This window comes from Hirundo rustica, assembly GCF_015227805.2.
Source record: "Hirundo rustica isolate bHirRus1 chromosome 3 unlocalized genomic scaffold, bHirRus1.pri.v3 SUPER_3_unloc_BUSCO_162664at7742, whole genome shotgun sequence".
NCBI classification, from domain to species: domain Eukaryota; kingdom Metazoa; phylum Chordata; class Aves; order Passeriformes; family Hirundinidae; genus Hirundo; species Hirundo rustica.
This window is the reverse complement of record NW_026690171.1, coordinates 1-17,442: the sequence shown is the minus strand read 5'-3', so window position 1 is coordinate 17,442 and position 17,442 is coordinate 1. Positions and strand designations below refer to the sequence as shown.

Below are 17,442 nucleotides of genomic sequence, written 5' to 3'. Positions count from 1 at the left end.
AAAATCCCTCCCTCCTCCCTCCCTCCCTCCCTCCCTCCCTCCCCTCCCTCCAGAAAACCCTCCCTCCCTCCCTCCCTCCCTCCCTCCCCCCCCTCCCTCCCTCCCTCCCTCCCTCCCTCTCCAAGTCATTGGGACCAGGGAAAGACCTTTCAGTTTGTCAAATTCATTAATTAGAAAGCTGCACATACTAGAAGATGCGTTTTCTTGCTCTGCTTCCCGCCCCCACCAACAATTTTACCATGAGGGAATGTTTACCAGAGTGTAACGAACAGTTTCCGATGGCTGCATTTTTGCTAAAGTTCTATTTTTTTTTTTTTCTTCTTGCTGATAGTCGTATCTTGAAAAGTCGTATCTTCAGCATAAACGCTGAAACCCTTAACAACATTATATGCGCTCATTAGGAAGTCAGCTCTGTTATAGCCCTTTCTCCTACTCGCTGGCAAAACCGATCTCTTTCTCCATTTATACTGTTACCAGCCAGCCAGCAAGCTCTGCCCTGCTCCCTGGTGCCACTGCACTGAGAGATCTTCCTTCCAGCAGCTACCATTTTTTCATCCCTTTCTTTCTTCCGTGCCAGTGATTTATTTCCCCTGCCTCTCCTCAGATCAAGCGCTGGATTCGGCGGGAGCCCAACAGGCGAAACCACCACCGTTTGCAGCTCCTGACTCCCGAACCGAGGGCATCCGCCGCGGGAGCGGGCGTGGAGCCTTTTCCCCCCGCACCCGGCTCCCCGCTCCTGTCCCGGCACTAATGCCACTTGCTTCTCCCGAGGTCCTTGGCATCCGCCTACGAAACAAGCTCCAGCAATGTCGTTGCTGTTACCGTACTATAACTGTGCCCCTCGAGGAGAATATTTACAGGAATTAAGTGCCTTGTTTTACAGCTGCAATTCTTCTGTAAACACAGAGCTGATTTAAAAAGAGATGAACCCCGACTACCCTCTCCCCCGCCCCCCAGTAAGCTCTTCGGGAAAATGCAACAAATTCACATAATTCTTTTTTCGCCTTGAGCCGAGCTAGGCACGGCAGAGAAATCCTCTGAGGATGAGGAGGGGAGCTCTGCGGGATGGGCTCTCTGCCTGCGTGCTTTGGCTTCTCCTGTCGCTGCACAATTTCATCCCTGGAAGAGATTCAGGGTCTGGCTGGAATCTATCAAGCTGTCAGAACGGATAGAGACGGTCTGTGGAAATGCTCAGAGAAGGGTAATCCCGCTGTATATTTTAAAACCCCAAACAATTAAAGCAGCCTAGGCTGAAATAAAAAGTCAAGACAGGCTAGGTTGCCTGCCTAGAGGTGGAGGGAACCTGATTTAGGTGTTACAACCGCTGTCTTTACAAAGCCTGACTCAGAGAGAGCTCAGATCAGAATATAACTCCATGAATTGGATTCTGGGGGATATTTCATGCTGAAGGATGCGGAGGGAGGGAAGCACCCCCTGTTTCCTCACCCTGCTGTTCCGCAGAGGGGAGAGAAACAACTCAGCGCCACGCAGACTTTTGCAGATCTTTCCTAAGGCATAGATCCTGTATACGTGGCTTCTCCGCATGCTTTTCAATAAATAGCAGCCCTGTCTCTCAGGGACGGTCAGGAAGGACAGGAAGGGCCTTCATCCCTATCCTCTTACCACGAAAATGATGGGGGGAAAAAAGGGATCACAGTGACTCCAGCATATCAATTCATAAATAAATCCCTGTGTGTGTTTACACATAAACATACTCGGGTGCGTGTGCACGGAGTCACAGGCAAACCCGCATCCTTGCTGTCTCTGAGGTGCCTGCGACACTTAGGGATGCTGTAGCTGTAGGGGGTGGCGCGCAGCTCTGCCTACGACCGGAGGAGCAGGCTCTCGGCAGTGGGGTCTCCTGGACATCCCTGCCCCAGGCAACTCGGGGCTACCGGGCAGCCGGAAGCAAAGCCCCTGATCCCCCGCCCTGGCCCCGGGCCGCGTTTTTCTCCTCAGGGAGGGGCCAAGACTTGGCTCGGCAGGGGCAAACACAGGTTGCCCCGGCAGGGCTAGGGCTGTGCTGGCAAACCCGCCCGGTCCCCCGCTTCGAAAGCTGTGTCAGCGCTGCCGGCTGGCGTGGGGATGCCCTTTCCTTTTTTATTTAAATATCGTAGCCGTCTCGGGGCGGAGGCACGTCAGAGCTGGCCTTTTTCCTTTTCCTCCGGCCCTTCTCCAACCGTAGTTTCTGCGAAATGATGTCCGGGGCTTCTGCCAGCCTCAGCGGTGGCCACTCGACACGACGGCTGTGCCCCGTCCCCCGCACAGCGCCACGCTCGGTGCGGGAGTCCGAGAGTAGAGGGCGCCGTCAATGTCCTCTAAACCAGATATTCCGCTTTCCAGGAGCGGTATGCAGGAGTACACCCACCCTAGAGAACCGACTTCAGTCCTTGATCTGAGACTTGAGCCATATCTACTGTTAAGAGTCGTAGCCCTACTTTCCAGGCCAGCCGAGCCTCGCGTGTGGCATACCGAGCCATGTTCAACGCTGGATATGGGGCACCGTGCCTAGGAGACTCACGGGACATTCCCCATTTCCTCTCCCCACCCGACCAGCCCCTCGGGATGTGGGAAAGTGCCCGCATAAGTGACCAGCGTGATCAGGTGGCGGGGGCAGGACCTTTCCCACCGCCACGAACAAGCCTACAGGTAGCACCAGGGCATTTCCCGCACAGAGGGGACACCCAGCTCAGCATCCCCACAGAAAGTCGTGTCTGTATCGCCCCGGGGCTGCCGAGCTCTGCTGGGCGCCGCGGAGACACGGGCTGTGCCTCCGATCGGGTACTTGGGCGCAAAACCGCCCCGTCGGGACGATGGCTGCTCTCCAGAGGAGAGTGGAGAGGGTGAGAGCAGCAGGCGGTCACCGACTCTCCGTCATCACACTGGTGCAGAGTAGCCTCTGCAGACAAAGGCCGGTAGCGGTACGGGCTCTTTTCTGTACGGCTGTGATGGGCTTAAACATCGTCTTTGTGATAACTGACCGCAGAGTTTAGAAACCACTCATCTAATTATGATTTTTCTCACCACGTTTTGGACTACCTCTTCCCAACGACCTCACACACGGGATAGTCACAGTGTGGAGGCCAGGCCTGAGTTTGGAGGTTGCCTCTGGCTGTGGTCACACAAGCACAGAGTTCGCAGCAGCGGCAGGATGCTTTGCAGTGCCGGGGCTGCAAGGGCACGGCTGACATGCAGACGGACAGACGAACAGGCAGGGCAATAGGTGGAGCAGCTTTGGTTTAATAACACAGACTGGCACAGCGGTTTGGGTTGGAAGGAACCTTTAAAGATCACCCAATCTGATCCATGGTATCTTCCACTGGATCAGGCAGGCCCGGGCAGGGAGTACGGCCCTCGGCCATCCCTGCTGCAGCAGGACGGCATCCCAAAAAACCCTCATTGCCCTGACGTCAGCCTGGCCTGAGCAGGCGGTGATGTCTGCCTGAGACCTGCATCTCCTCTCCCTCCCTCCTTTCCCCTCTGGAAGCCCGTTCATCAGGCTAGAATCACCCAAGGAAGTTTTTTCATGGGGTTTTTCATTCCAGTGTAACCCCCCAGGGTTTCTAAACCCGAAAGCAAGACGGGCACGAGAAACCTGAAACTTGCCGCCCTTCCCTTTGAAGGCAAACCTGGGACCAGGGCTCTCGCCACTGCCCACCTCTGCCAGTCCTTGTCCCCGGCAGTTGCCGCGCTGGCAGCCCCGCAGAGAGACATTAGACTGGTCCTTTTCTGAGTATCCTTTATTTCCTCAGTTTCTCCCTGAAATCTTTATAAATCTCCCTTTTCCAAGGGGGAGTGTCCAGGCGGGTGGAAGTCTGAGCACAATGAAACCTGAGAATTTCTGTCACTCTCTGCATATGGTCCGAAGTGCTTTAATCCCAATTAGGGGCGGCTGACACACGGTCCTATTCATCCCAATCAGCTCTTGAATACATTTGCCTAGAAATGAACTTCACAAATAGACTTTCTCCTAAATGTGCCAACAGCAAGGAAAATCGAATTGAGGCAGGGGCTCATTCTGAGGCGATCGAGGGAGAAAAGGTATGAATTTATAAGGTACACCGAAACATTGCAATTCAGCAACAAGTTTACTGACTTTTATTTGCACCATGTCAACCGAAAGAACCAAGAGATACGGTGGGGGTTGCGGGAGAAGGGGAATACGGTTAAAAGGCAACTTTAGACAGACTTTGAATACTTTATGCGGCAAGCTTCGCCTCCAATTGAAGTTGGGCTAAAAAGAAAAAAAATCTCAGCCCCTACACTGGAATTTTTAACGAGCACAAAACGTGTTTGAATCCGATCTGGGCTGACGCTCGCGATTAACAATACGAATACCAAATCGAGCTCCTGTCATCTGCCCGGATTCCCATAGAACCTGAATCACTATTCAAAAGCTGCTTTAATATCCCACCCGCATCTCGTCTGCACCACACAGCTGGTTGGGGGCCGCCGGCCCGGCCGCAGCCGCTCGGGCCCGCCGGTCGGCACCGCCCCCGCCACGCACCGGGCACCGGGCACCGGGCACCGGGCACCGAGCACCGGGCACCGGCACCGAGCACCGGGCACCGGCGGCGCCTCGGCGGGGCGGCAGCGGCTGCCGAGGGCCGCGCCACGGGGGAGGAATGAAAGGGAGGGCAGGGAAGGGTGGTAGAGAGAAGGGGCTTTGGGAAAGAGCAGCTGAAACTAGAGAAGGTGAGCGAGACTGAGGAAAAGATACTCGGAAATTGCAAAAGAGAAAGAGGGGGGAAGGCGAGGAACAAGGGAAGGGAAGGGAAGGGAAGGGAAGGGAAGGGAAGGGAAGGGAAGGGAAGGGAAGGGAAGGGAAGGGAAGGGAAGGGAAGGGAAGGGAAGGGAAGGGAAGGAAGGGAAGGGAAAGGGAAGGGAAGGGAAGGGAAGGGAAGGGAAGGGAAGGGAAGGGAAGGGAAGGGAAGGGAAGGGAAGGGAAGGAAGGGAAGGGGGCAAGAGGAAGAAGAGGGAAAAGGGGAAGGGAAAATTTCCTTTCCTTTCCTTTCCTTTCCCTTTCCTTCCTTTCCTTTCCCTTTCCTTTCCTTTTCCTTTCCTTTCCCCTTCCTCCACTCCTCCTCCTTTTCCTCCCTTTTCCCTTTCTCCCCCTTAAAAAGAGAAGGGGGAAAAAAAGGCAAAAAGAAAGAGAAGAGACTTTCAGACCATAATGGTCTGTTCGGTTTAAAATTGATTTCCGTGTTTCAGGGTCTCAGCAAGCCTCCCCCTGCCCTCCGCCCCGTGCCTTGCATCCCTATCCACCTGCCGCGGAGCCTCGCGGCCGGCTCGGGCAGGGACGGGAGTCTTGGACCGTCCCGTCCCGCAGCCCGGAGAAGGGCAGCCCTGTCGGGGCAAAGCCATTTGGGAAAAAGGTCACCCCGGGAGCCGCCGGCTGGGCCGCCCCGCCGGAGTATGGCCTGCTGAATGAACTTGCAGCATTTTGTTCCAGCCTCCGCTGCGGTGCTCTGCGGCATAATGAGCCGGGCCCTGTATACAGGCATTCATGCTGGTCTGAATGTGGTGTTGAACCTTCTCTGTGCCGGAGCGGTTTGATGGTTTGAATGGAGCTCCCTGGTGGGACATTGCTCTCTGCAACTGTGCCTCTTTGGATGACTGTTGTTCCTTAACATTCATGCCTCATTATGGGGCAACCTGTTAAATCAGGGAGAACAGTGTGCCAAAGTGTTACTCAGGGGCACCGGCAGTTCAGCGGTGGGCATAAATAAGGGCCGCCAAGGAAAATAACTTTCATCGCATCTCTGGGCAAAAGTGATCTCTCTTTAATGGTGCCTCTAGTAGCCCGGTTTAAGTATATAAAGAGCGATAGTGGAATGTTTTGATTGAGTCTAAACATTGTCTTTGAATAAAGCTGAAACCATGTAATTAATGTGTCTTTTTAATAAGGGACAATACGGTCGTTCAAGCTATTTAATTTCATTTAATTTTCCATCCCATTTGCTCCAAAGGCTGCTTTTACTTTTAACACCCGGCCTTTCATGCTGCATCTTGCTCCAGTGGGCACATTAGATCGGTTTCACCCTTCCTTTTTAGGGAAGGAAAAATAAAAGAAAATGTGGTTCCTTTCCTCTTTTGTGGACAATTTATTTCACTTGGGGAACTTCAACTTTGAGCCACAGGACAGAATAAAAATTGGAGAACTGGTGTGAATGCTTCCAGAGCAAGGGCTTTTCTTTTCTGAGTGGATGGGAACCAGCCACAATCGGCTATATTAATAAATAACTTTCCTCACAGTCGGCCTTTACATGGTCCTATTGATAAAATTGTTCGCGTGTCGTTCACGCTTTTTGACTCATTAAGGCCTGGGAGGGAGCGGCTCCCGAGGCGGAGCAGTAGGGTACCTTGGTCGCCTTAAAGGCCCTCTCTCTACCTCTGCGGCTCTCGGAATTTCAAGCCGGTCTCATCCTCGAGCGGCCAGGCCAGAGGTTACAGGGACATGTTCATGGCTTAAATTTATTGCTCTCAACTTCTTGTTTATCCTTTTTCCCCCATTCATGCCGCTGATCAAAGGGGTCATCTTCAGTTCCCCACATCCTCTCCCCCCTCCTCTTCCCAGCCCAGCCGAAGCGAAAAACGAACCCACCCCTGCTCCCGGCACAGTCCCTGGCGTTGCACCCCGGAGAGATGCGGTCGATGGTCGCTGATGCTGCGGGGGGAAGGCACGGGGTGGGGCAGCCGCGGCGTTCATCTCGCGTGCGCACCAGGACGGACCACGACTAAAAATAACATTCACAGCCTACGCGGACTCGGTGCCGGCCAGCAGCCCCCGGAGCGGGCGGTCCCGACCTTGTCCGCGTCCCTTCCCGGTGCCGCCCGTCCGGGGGAGCCCCGCGCTTCGCTCCCCGCGGCCGCGGGCAGCGCCGAGGGCGGAACGGGCCGCAGGGAGCAGCCCAGCGCTCCCGCCGCTCTGGCACAGGCGCTGACGCTTCGGGGCCGGCCCCGGCCGTGGCAGCGGCCGCCGGTGCCCCGGGAAGGCGGCCGGGAGGGCTGGCAGCGCCTTGCCGCGGCGGGCCCGCAGCGAACGGCGGCCAGCGTGGGCAAATGTCATCGCGGCGGCGGCGGGGACTTGCCAGGCTGAGCTTTCAGGGCTTTCCGGCGCCGTGAAGGGCAGGGAGAGGGGAAAGAAGATTTTTGCGACCGCCAGCTGGTGAGAGGTGTCGGTTCAAAATCGCTCTGGTTCCCCGTGCGCGTTCCTGCGGCCTTTGCTCTCACGGTGCCGCTCGTGACGGCGGCAAACAAATCCAGAGTAAAGCTCCCACACACGATCACACCGAAAGCGACGTGCCAAGGTTTATCTTGCAGGAGCGGGTCGCCTGAGAAGAGCCCGCTCAGTTACCTGGCGTCTGTCTGCAGATGTAACTCTAAGCGTGGCTTTTTGGCTTTCCTTTGAAAATTTATTTGGGCTGACTATTACAAAAACGCCACGGGAAGGAGAAGGGAAAAAAAAAAAAAAAAAAAAACCCACAAACCCCCCCCCCCCCCCAAAAAAAAAAAAAAAAAAAAAAAAAAAAACAAAAAAACAAAAAAACCCCACAACCACGCTCCATATCTGCGATTGTTTCTAAAATAAAATTTTATCAGTGGATAAAATCTCATCTGTAACTTTGCAACTCCCCCAAATGAGAAAGGTTTAGAAATCTTCTAAATCTTCTTTTTGGAGTGTTATGAGGCAAGGAGCAGGGAAAACCGGCCAGCAGGAATTAGACAGGAGTATAAAGCGAAAGTGGAAAATTGAATTTGTTAGTGGCCTTCTTGGTCTGACAGGCACATCTGAACTGTTGCATGCACTTAAGAAAAAAAGTCGCACTCCTTTCCTTTTCAGCTCCCGGAAAATTCCTGGGACATTTATCCAGCCTGAATTATAAGATGACTTAATCCTGGCACTTCGTTGTATCTTAATTAAAATATTTATGCGACGAGGAGGGACATAGGTGCACACTCTGTTCGAATGTCTTCGTTCTGGCTTTATTTACAGTTGCTTTTTGCAGGTTCCACCTCCTAAAGCGGTTTCGGTGCAAGAGATTTTGCGTGTGGGCGAGGAACTTTGTGGATGTATTAAAGGAGGAATCCAGACGCACACTGTTCGCTAGATATCTGTGTTGTCTGGTGGCCTGCCCGTTTCTTGGTGTCTGTATGTCTCTATTTCCTCCTGTCTCTATTTCTTAATCGCACGAACTATAGACACAGCTTCCCCATCACTCGCAGGTGCAGCGGTTTGTGTTTTACAGGGGTTACGGCGGCTCATATTTTGTGCTATTCATCCTCCTTAAGGATCAAAGCTCTTCTGAAACAGATTACTGGCCTGAAACCAAACCACTGAAATGGTAATATGGTCGTTCTTAAAAAAAAAAAAAAAAAAAAAAAAAAAAAAAAGTGTAGGTATTTTCTGGTGTTTTCCCATCAAGTACCTGCCCAATTTCTGTATGGCACACGCCGGGAATCAATAGAAGTTAACAAGTCCTCAAAACATTCCCCATCTCTTTGTTTAATCTCCTTTACAATAAAGCCAAGGGAAGAGAATTAAAAATCTTTGAAGTATATTAAACCTCAAAAGGCTCAGCCAAGTAGACTTAAAATAGTCACTTATTTTCCAAAACTGGTTTGTCGAGGAACAATAAAAGGAAGTAAAATTTATGGAGAAATTATACAGTGGATTTGTCACTTAAAATATCGTAACTGTCTCGGGGACAATACCCCATGCTGAGGATTAATGGTCCCTCCAGACCTTTGATTCACCAGCGCCTTTTCTTTGCCCTTGACAAATTGGATTTTTAGGAATGGGAAGGTCGCCTGGCCCATTGTCTGCCAGCCATTCACTCCGCCTGATTATGCAGGAGGGTTAGGGAAAGGCTCCATGTGACCCTCTTGGATGGGACTCCGCAGCTGCTCGAGGAGCCAAACTCTCTCACCAAACTCTGCGCCCCAGAGCATCCCCCTGCCAAGGGGTACCCCTCCTGCTCCCGTTGAAAAGCCGGCGTCCCCACAGCGCCGCGTCACTCTGCGGGCGGAGATACGCCTGTGCTCATCCTCCCGCCGCCTGCCGCTGTCACTCCGGCCCCCTTAAGTAGTTGGGGTTCCCGAGCGCTCACACCCAGCGGCAGAGATGCAAACCGGCAGGGCTCCGGCCATCAGCGTCAGCGCGGAGAGCTGCATCCCGGCTGGGCTGCGCCTGGGTCCTGTGCCGGGCACCTTCAAACTGGGCAAGTACCTGTCAGACCGCAAGGAGCCAGGACCCAAAAAAAAGGTATTTTCCTACGGTCTCTCCTGCACCGCTGGACCTTGATTATTCGTTGACTCGGGGGAAGCCGGCTTTGGGAGAAGAGGTTGCTCTTCCCCGTCTCTCTTCGATCCTCCCTTCTTAGAGCGAGCCAGGAAAGCAAAGGGAAGCGTTTCCAGAACGTCCTGAGATGTCTCCCCGTGGTTTTGCCAGGAAAGCCTGCCCGGCCGTGCCCTCTCCCCCCGCTCCCCAGCGTCGGGGCCCCCAGCCCGGCCGGGCTCCGGGCGAGGCCAGAGGATGCGGGGGCTCTCCCGGAGGAGCGGACGCGCTCCCGCCTTGGACATAGACGTGCTGGAAGCGTCGCCTGAGCCCCGTGCCAGGTGTCGGAGGGCCCTGGTCTCGCCACCCAGCCCCCGCCACCTGGGACTCCGATCATTGGGGCATTGCCCCTTCCTTGGTAGAGCCAGGACGTGCCACAGCTGGCTCCTCGCTCCTTGAGCCCCGGCGAGGCGGGGGCATGAGGCTGTCACAGCCCTCGGGTTTTGTCCCGGGAACGAGCAGGGCAGAGGCAGACGCACCGACTTATTTCTGCGTTTGGCTCGGGTTCCTGTCCCCCAATCCCTCTTCCCGGCCTAGAGTCCTTTGGCTTGGGCCTGAAGGGAGTGTAGGGCGAGAGGGCCGGGGCTACCTCGGAGACAGCGTCGGGGTGCGGGTCTCAGGCGTCGGGGCAGCCCAGCCCAGCTCGACCTCCCCCCAGAGCCTCGGGGGGACCTCCCTCCCCCACCCCGGAGCTCCAAACACCCCGCACAGCCGGAGCGGGAGGGATGACGGCCACCCGGCTATCGGCTTCGGGGTCAGCCCATGTCCGAGCGAAGGAGCGAGGAGGAGGCGGCGAAGGGCTCTCGCCCCGTCCATCAGGCTCTTCAGGGGGCTGCGGACGAGACCCCTCCTTTCGCCCCCCGGGCAGCCGCGGCTCACGCGTTCCGCTCTGATTTTTAATGCACTTTAATTGTTTTTAAACGCTCTGCCAGCCCACTCAAATTTATTTCTCATCTGGCTCCCTTGGTTTCTCGCTTTAGACTGCTTTGTTACGATGACTTTTATTGCACGGTCATTCAGGGAATGGGCACTTCATTTTCTCTTTGTATGGGCAAGCAGATTATGAAGTATGGGGCTACAGGGACTTTGTAGCTAAGCAGAATCTTCTCCCTTCCCCTTCCCCCCTCCCGACAAGTCCTGCATGTCGCAATGCTTTTGCACGGACTCAGAGATTGCACAAACCCTTAAAAAAAAAAAAAAAAAAAAAAAAAAAAAAAAAAAAAAAAAAATCGTGCCTGGCCATTTAGTATATCGAAACGTTAAGCGAAATGTAACAGCTGCGATTGGACAAGGTGTATTTGGATCAATGCGACCCAAGCGAAAAATCTCGATTCCCCTCGCCGGGCACAGGGTCTTCCATCTTTATCCTAGAGAGCTGCAACCCCCGCTAGGGCAGCCGCATCTCTCCCAAGGCACCTGCGAGCCGGGGAATGTCCTACCCAGAGGTGAGGGAGGATGAAAGCATTAACCAGTCGGCAAAAGAGATGCTCTGGCCTCTGCTTTCAGCTGCGATGCTCAGCCCCCTGCCTAGTGTGGGGAAGCAGCTCCACGGGCCAGGCAGAGCGGGCAGGCAGGGGGCCGGGTAAGCTTTTTGCTCTTTTTGTGTTTCGTTTCACGTGAAAATGACAGCAGTGCCGCCTATTTTCCAGGTGCGGATGGTCAGAGGGGAATTAGTGGATGAAGCCGGGAGCTCAGCTCTGGAATGGATAGGGTTAATCCGAGCTGCCCGAAACTCCCAAGAGCAGACACTGGAGGCTGTTGCGGATCTGCCAGGAGGACAGGTACCCCACTCGCGGCACCAGGCTGGCATGGAGCCTCTTTCCGCCACTTGCCTCCCCTCTCAAGCCTCCTGAAGAAGTTTCCTTTCTTCCCTCTCCAGATTTTCTACCGGGCGCTGCGAGATGTCCAGCCGGGAGAGGAGCTCACCGTCTGGTACTCCAACCCTCTGGCGCAGTGGTTTGACATCCCCGTCACGGCCACGCCGACGCACGACGAGAAAGGTATAGATGCGGGCGCTCATTTCAGATCAACCAAATTAAATGAAACAAAACAAACGCTCTTTAACTGACACCTTTGATGGGAGCTCAAACAGCGGTAGGCAAAACTGGGCCCTCAGAAAAATAAATGCCAGTACAGCTGCAGTGAATTTAACCTACCACCCTTTAAACTAAGTCTCCATCTGCTTACATTTAAAGGGTGATCTATTAACTCGGTAGCGTATGGAAAGGCCCCCGTGCGTCGAGCTGTTCCGTCATCGGCCCGATTTAATGATTCTCTCATAGGCAAATGGGGTTTCTGTGAAACATCGCTATAGTTGGTGCGCGAGACAGCAAATTAGCTCAGTAGTTTCTAAAAAACGTCGGGTTTACCTTCCGCGCTCAGAGTTTCAGAGACTCTTTTCAGGTTCTCTTGCGGGTGGATTCACATAGCCAAGTGAAAACTGGGCAGTACTGGGCAGTGCCTGTAAATTAGAATACATTAGCTAAAAGTTTAAGTCGGCGTCAAATCACACTGAGATCAGGATATCCAAAGATGTTGGGAAGGGGAGGACACCCGTCTGGGACGGCAAACCTATTCTCAGCTGGAATTACACCGGTGTTAACAAAATAATAAGGTGGCAGCACATTTAAAAAAAAAAAAAAAAAAAAAAAAAAAGCGACGGAAAAAAAGACGAAACACTTCAGCAGCGTTCACTCGTCGGGCTTCTCTGGCGGCGGCCAGCCCCTCCCGCTGGTTCTGGGTCGGAGGGACGCTCCCTGGGGCGTCGGTGGCTGCAGCTGCCTGTGGGCATTCCCCTCGGGCAGAGCCCGCTCCGCGGGAGATGAGGGAACCCCAGCCTCTCCAGTTTGACGCAGAAGATCCTTCAGCTCGGCGGTGTCCCCGGGAAGGGAGCGAGTGCACGATCCGGGCAGGGGCTGCCCCTTCCCCCCGTCACGGCTGGCCACTCCGCAAGGTGACCAGGGTCCGGCCCGAAGGGATGGCTGCGGGAAAGCCGGGCTCTGGCTATTATATCTCATCTACTCGGGACTTGTGCAAGAGCTCAAACCCCTCCTTGTACGAAAACTACACCCGGAGAAGAAACTCTTGGTCACGTCGCCGCGTCGAAGGGCAGTGAGGCCATGGGTCTGCCGAGGGTCACCACCTCGAAAAGCCTGGCGAAGTTTCGGTAGCAGGGAGGGCACGAGGCTGGGTTGTGCCACGCTCCTCTCCAACAGCCTCTGCTGCGGACGAGTACCAGGGCTACTCGGGGGAAAAAACGAAAGAGAGCTCAGGGCTGCAAGAGGCTCCCAGCGTGCGGCATCTTCCTCGCCCCGTCGAAACAAGGCTGATTTGCAAAGTGACCCTAGGGATCTGCTGTGTCTTCGCCCCCACAGTTTCCAGACTGATTAACACAGACTCAGGAAAAAAAACGTATCAGCATGTTGAAGTGCTCTTCTTTTAAAATGATGGTGTGCTGGGAAAAAAAAAAAAAAAAAAAAAAAAAAAAAAGCCGAAAAATCAATCTAAAGTCCCAAACCCCCACCAACTGGAAAAAAGACAGCAGAAGACATTCGGAGATTTTTTTTTTTTTAACGAAAAGAAAAAAACCCCAAACCAAATCAAAATTTTGGATTTTTTCTGTGTTTGACCCCTTTAATTTGGGTCACCGTAGTGAGAAAGAGTTTTTTTTTTTTTTTTTTTTTTTTTTTTTTTTTTTTTTTTTTTTTTTTTTTTTCCTCGAGCCGTTTTGTTGAGGCTGAGCTGGAGCTGAGCCGGGGAAGCGCCGGGCCGGGCTCAGTGGCGGTCGGGAACCAATCCCGGCCATCTTTTGCCGAGGAAACCAGGGCCCAGTCGCTCCGCTAAAGAGACCTGCTCCGGAAAACGAAGACAGCGCAAGGCAGTCCGTGGCGGTCCGTGTACGTAATCCTTTCCATCCGTACCGCTTCTTTACCCGCTTTCCGATGCACGGCAGTGGGACTGCCACCGTGGTTCCTCCTCCCGTGGCTGCTGTCTCTCCGGGGCCCGGGCAGACACAGTCCCGTCTCTCTCCCTCCTCGACGGGGCGAAAACCAGCGTCCAACGCCTTCACAATGCTGCGGATCCCGGGACCGCCTCTCCACGGCTAGCGAGGAAAGGCTGCGCACGGCAGCGAGGACGCAGGCGGCGAGATACTCAACAGCGTGCGATGCTTCCACGCGAGTCCGCGCACGAGTTTCCCGCGGAGTGCGAGGTTTCCGTTTTCCACCCGAAGCGGACATCGGCTGATCCCTGTCAAAAGCCGTCTCGGGAGGCTGGCCACGACCATCGCATCCACCCCGGCGACCCGCCCTCCCCGGGCGCCCCGACGGACACGGGGCACGATACAAGGTCTCGTCCCCGTCATCCCCCACGGGATTCCCTGAAACGTGAGGAGCTGCTCCCAGGCCTGGAGCGGGCTCTCATTTCCTTGAGGCACTTGGCCTCACCTTAGGTGTTTCTGTGCATTAAACTGTGGAGTGAGGGTCAGCTGGGGACGGGTCAGGGTGGGCAAGAGCCAAAAGGGAAATCCAGGGGCTTATCAGTGGAGAGAAGGAAGAGGGGAAGAAGAAAGGGAAATGAAAGAAAGGATTAAAGTGGGGAGAGGAAGGAAGGAAGGAAGGAAGGAAGGAAGGAAGGAAGGAAGGAAGGAAGGAAGGAAGGAAGGAAGGAAGGAAGGAAGGAAGGAAGGAAGGAAGGAAGGAAGGAAGGAAGGAAGGAAGGAAGGAAGGAAGGAAGGAAGGAAGGAAGGAAGGAAGGAAGGAAGGAAGGAAGGAAGATTCCTAAACAGACAGGTGGCCACAGAGTAGGCGTTTCACAGTCGGAGCTGGGGAGATGCTCCTCCTTGGGAGTACCCTGCTTGCCAGGAGGGGGAAAGCGGAGTCTGAGCCGCTGCGATGCCGGGCAGCCACCAAAGCCGCGGCCACCGAGGTCTGTTCCGCTTGAGAGAAGACGAAATGGGACGGGGCACAAAGGGCATTGTCCTTTGAAAGGGAACGATTACATATGGCCCATACATATCGGATATTGTCTCGCCGCGTAATGAGGGGCTCACGATCATTAGATTGGCCTTTGTTCGGTGCAGCCGACTCCCTGACATACGCTACCTCCTCTGCAAACGCCAACAGATGGGCCCTCCGACAGACGACTCGCGGCAGCAGCTGCTCCCCTCGGCCCTACGGCGCCCCGCTCGCGGGAGCTGAGCCCGGACCGGGCAGCGCCCGCACCGCTCCGCTCCGCAGCACAGCGCGGCGGGGGCGGGACGAGGCGGAGGGAGCGCGGGGAGGCGCGGGGATGCGCGGGGATGCGCGGGGATGCGCGGCCGCCGCTGACGGGTCCCTCCGCTTGCCTCCGCAGGGGAGGAGCGGTACATCTGCTGGTACTGCTGGAGGACCTTCAAGTACCCCAACAGCCTCAAGGCCCACGTCCACTTCCACTGCGCTCTGAGCCACGGCCGGCCCTTCCCCCATCACGACCACGGCCGGCCCGCTGCCACAGCCTTCGGCCTGCCCCCCAAGGAGCCGCCGGCCCGCCTCGCTGCGCGGCCACCCGCCGCCCGGCTGCGGCCCTCGGGAGGCCGTCAAGCGGGAGGCCGTCGCCGCCTCCCCGCCGCTCGCCAAGCCGGCGCTGCCTAAGCGGGCGACGGGCAAGGAGGAGCAGGAGCGCGCCCTGGACATGAGCGTGGGGGCCGCCCGCGGGCCGGGGCCGCTGCTGGGGCCAGCGGGCGGCAACGGGCTGGCGCTGTGCCCCGGGGCGCGCTCGGCCTTCCGCCCCGCCGGCTCGCTGCGGGAAGAGGCGCGGAGCGCCGCCGCCCTCGGCTTCTCCAAACTGCTGGGGGACTGAAGGCGGGACGTGCCGCCGCCGAGGCGCCGCCTAAGTGCGGAGCGCTGCCGGGGGAGGCCGCCCCGCAGGCAGCGGCGGCGGGGCTGGCTTGTGGCGGCGGGCTGCGCGCCTTCCCGCTCCTGTCGCCGCTGGAGGAGGCCTCGGCCTTCCGGCAGGTGGAGCGGGGGCTGCCCGCGGCCCGCGCTGCCGCCCGCCCGCTACCCGCCGCTGCCCGGCGGGGCCCTGGAGCGCTTCGCGCTGCCGCCCTTCGAGGGGCTGAAGGCGTACGCGGGGGAGTGCGGGCTGCCGGTGATGCCGCTCACCGTCTACAACGGGGAGCTGCTCTACGGGGCCGCGCCCTACTACCCGCTGAAGCTGCACCTCGGCGGCCTCCTCAAGTACCCCGAGTCGGTGTCGTACTTCGCGGGACCGGCGGCGGGTCTCCACGCCGCAGAGCTGGGCTCGCTGGCCAGCATCGACCGGGAGATCGCCATGCACACGCAGCAGCTCTCCGAGCTGGCGGCCGAGAAAGGCCGAGGGAGGCTGGAGGCGCTGCCGGCGGGGGCGGCCGGGGCGGCCGGAGGGAAACCCAAGACCGGGCACCTGTGCCTGTACTGCGGGAAGCTGTACTCCCGCAAGTACGGGCTGAAAATCCACATGCGGACTCACACCGGCTACAAGCCGCTTAAGTGCAAGGTCTGTCTGCGGCCCTTCGGGGATCCCAGCAATCTCAACAAACACATCCGCCTGCACGCCGAGGGCAACACGCCCTACCGCTGCGAGTACTGCGGCAAGGTGCTGGTGCGGCGCCGCGACCTGGAGCGGCACGTCAAATCCCGGCACCCGGGGCAGAGCCTCGGCAAGGCGGCCGAGGACAAGAGTGACTCTGGCTACGCGCAGCCCGAGCAGGAGCAAAAGACTGACAACGAGAGCGACGTGGACGTCTGCTTCACCGACGACCAGAGCGACCAGGAGAGCTGCAGCCGGCACCGCGAGCAGTGATGCGGGATGCGACCGGGGCGGGGCGGGGGTGAGGGGAGCGCTGCAGCCCCCCCTCCCTGTTACTCTGGGCTCGCGGGGCGGTCCCACGGGAGGCCGTGTCCGGAGGAGCGCGGGCTGGCGGGCAGAGCCGCCGGCGGGGCGGGCAGGGGTGCGCGGGCGGCCCCGAGTTCCCTCCGCTGCATCGCCCCTGGCGCTGCAGCTGCGGTGCCGGGACAGGGGCGGGAGGGCGAAACCCTGGCGAGCCCGGGATCCCGCTGGGCAGGCACTGCATCCCGAGAGCCGCCCGCATTTCAGTGGCCATATATTTTTATTGTACCTTTGTGTCGAGAAAATTGTGCCTTTTGGAAACGATTTTTTTTCTATGCGCTCTCCCATCACTCGTTCCAGCGGTCTGAGTCGTGCAGCTCAGCAGCAGACCCGGGTCTGCAAGCGCCCCTGGCACCTGTACACTTTATTTGACACCTCACCTGTGTTTGCTCGGGTCCTAATAAAGCAATACCAACAGCTTTTTGGAAAGACTGAGAAAAAACTGGCGACAAGAAGCCACTCTTGCAGCACGGAAGAGGTTCGCATAACAGGTGCACCATTTGATCAAGTTGCAATTATTTATAGCAGATAATATTTGAGTAACAAATGTAAAATAAATATTAAAAAGCATGACTCTAAAAGCACGCACTATATAATTTTAAAGGAAATACACTCTCTGTTTGGTAGAATACAAATGTGATGTATGTTTGTTTTCTAATGAACGATGTACAGTGGATACAGTACTTTGGTCTTGGTTCCAGTTTGTCATGCGATTTTCTAAAAAAAGAAATAAAGTTACTGACAAACTACTGTTTGCCTAATTGTTCCTTAAAGTGCTGTCAGCAGGATCTCGTGTTTCTTCACAACGCTTCTGATGATAGGAAGCTCAGGTCCATCTGTATACAGCATCTTTGGGTCAAGCTCTAAACAATTTGCCCCTGAATATGTCGCCCGAGCATTTTCCTTCTCTCACTTAGCAAAACCAAAGGGCAAAAATCCCGAACCCAATCCGTTATTCTCTATGACTAGGAATTTTGAAATTTTTGTTTTGTTTTGTTTTGCACAGGGCGAGGACAGAGCTGTTAAAGGCTGAGCATTATTAGTCTATTTTCACCTGTTTGCACTTGGTCAAACGTGCCACTTTGGTAAACACTCTTCTTTAGAACCGTTGTTACTTTCATTTGAGGGAAGAATCTTCTTATCCTTTGGTATGAAAAACCTGAAACGAGTTCAACTTAAAAAAAAAAAAAAAAAAAAAA

The 17,442-nt window shown here is 55.7% G+C and overlaps 1 protein-coding gene across 1 annotated transcript; it reads left to right on the top strand.

The window, feature by feature from the left end:
• The first annotated feature begins 9,124 nt into the window (after nt 1-9,124).
• PRDM13 (PR/SET domain 13) lies at nt 9,125-16,156 on the top strand. Its single transcript, XM_040091454.1, is given in 7 exon segments — nt 9,125-9,265; nt 10,987-11,118; nt 11,217-11,337; nt 14,690-14,855; nt 14,857-15,176; nt 15,179-15,353; nt 15,355-16,156. Coding segments are annotated over 7 exon segments (1,857 nt in total).
• Nucleotides 16,157-17,442: the final 1,286 nt, after the last annotated feature.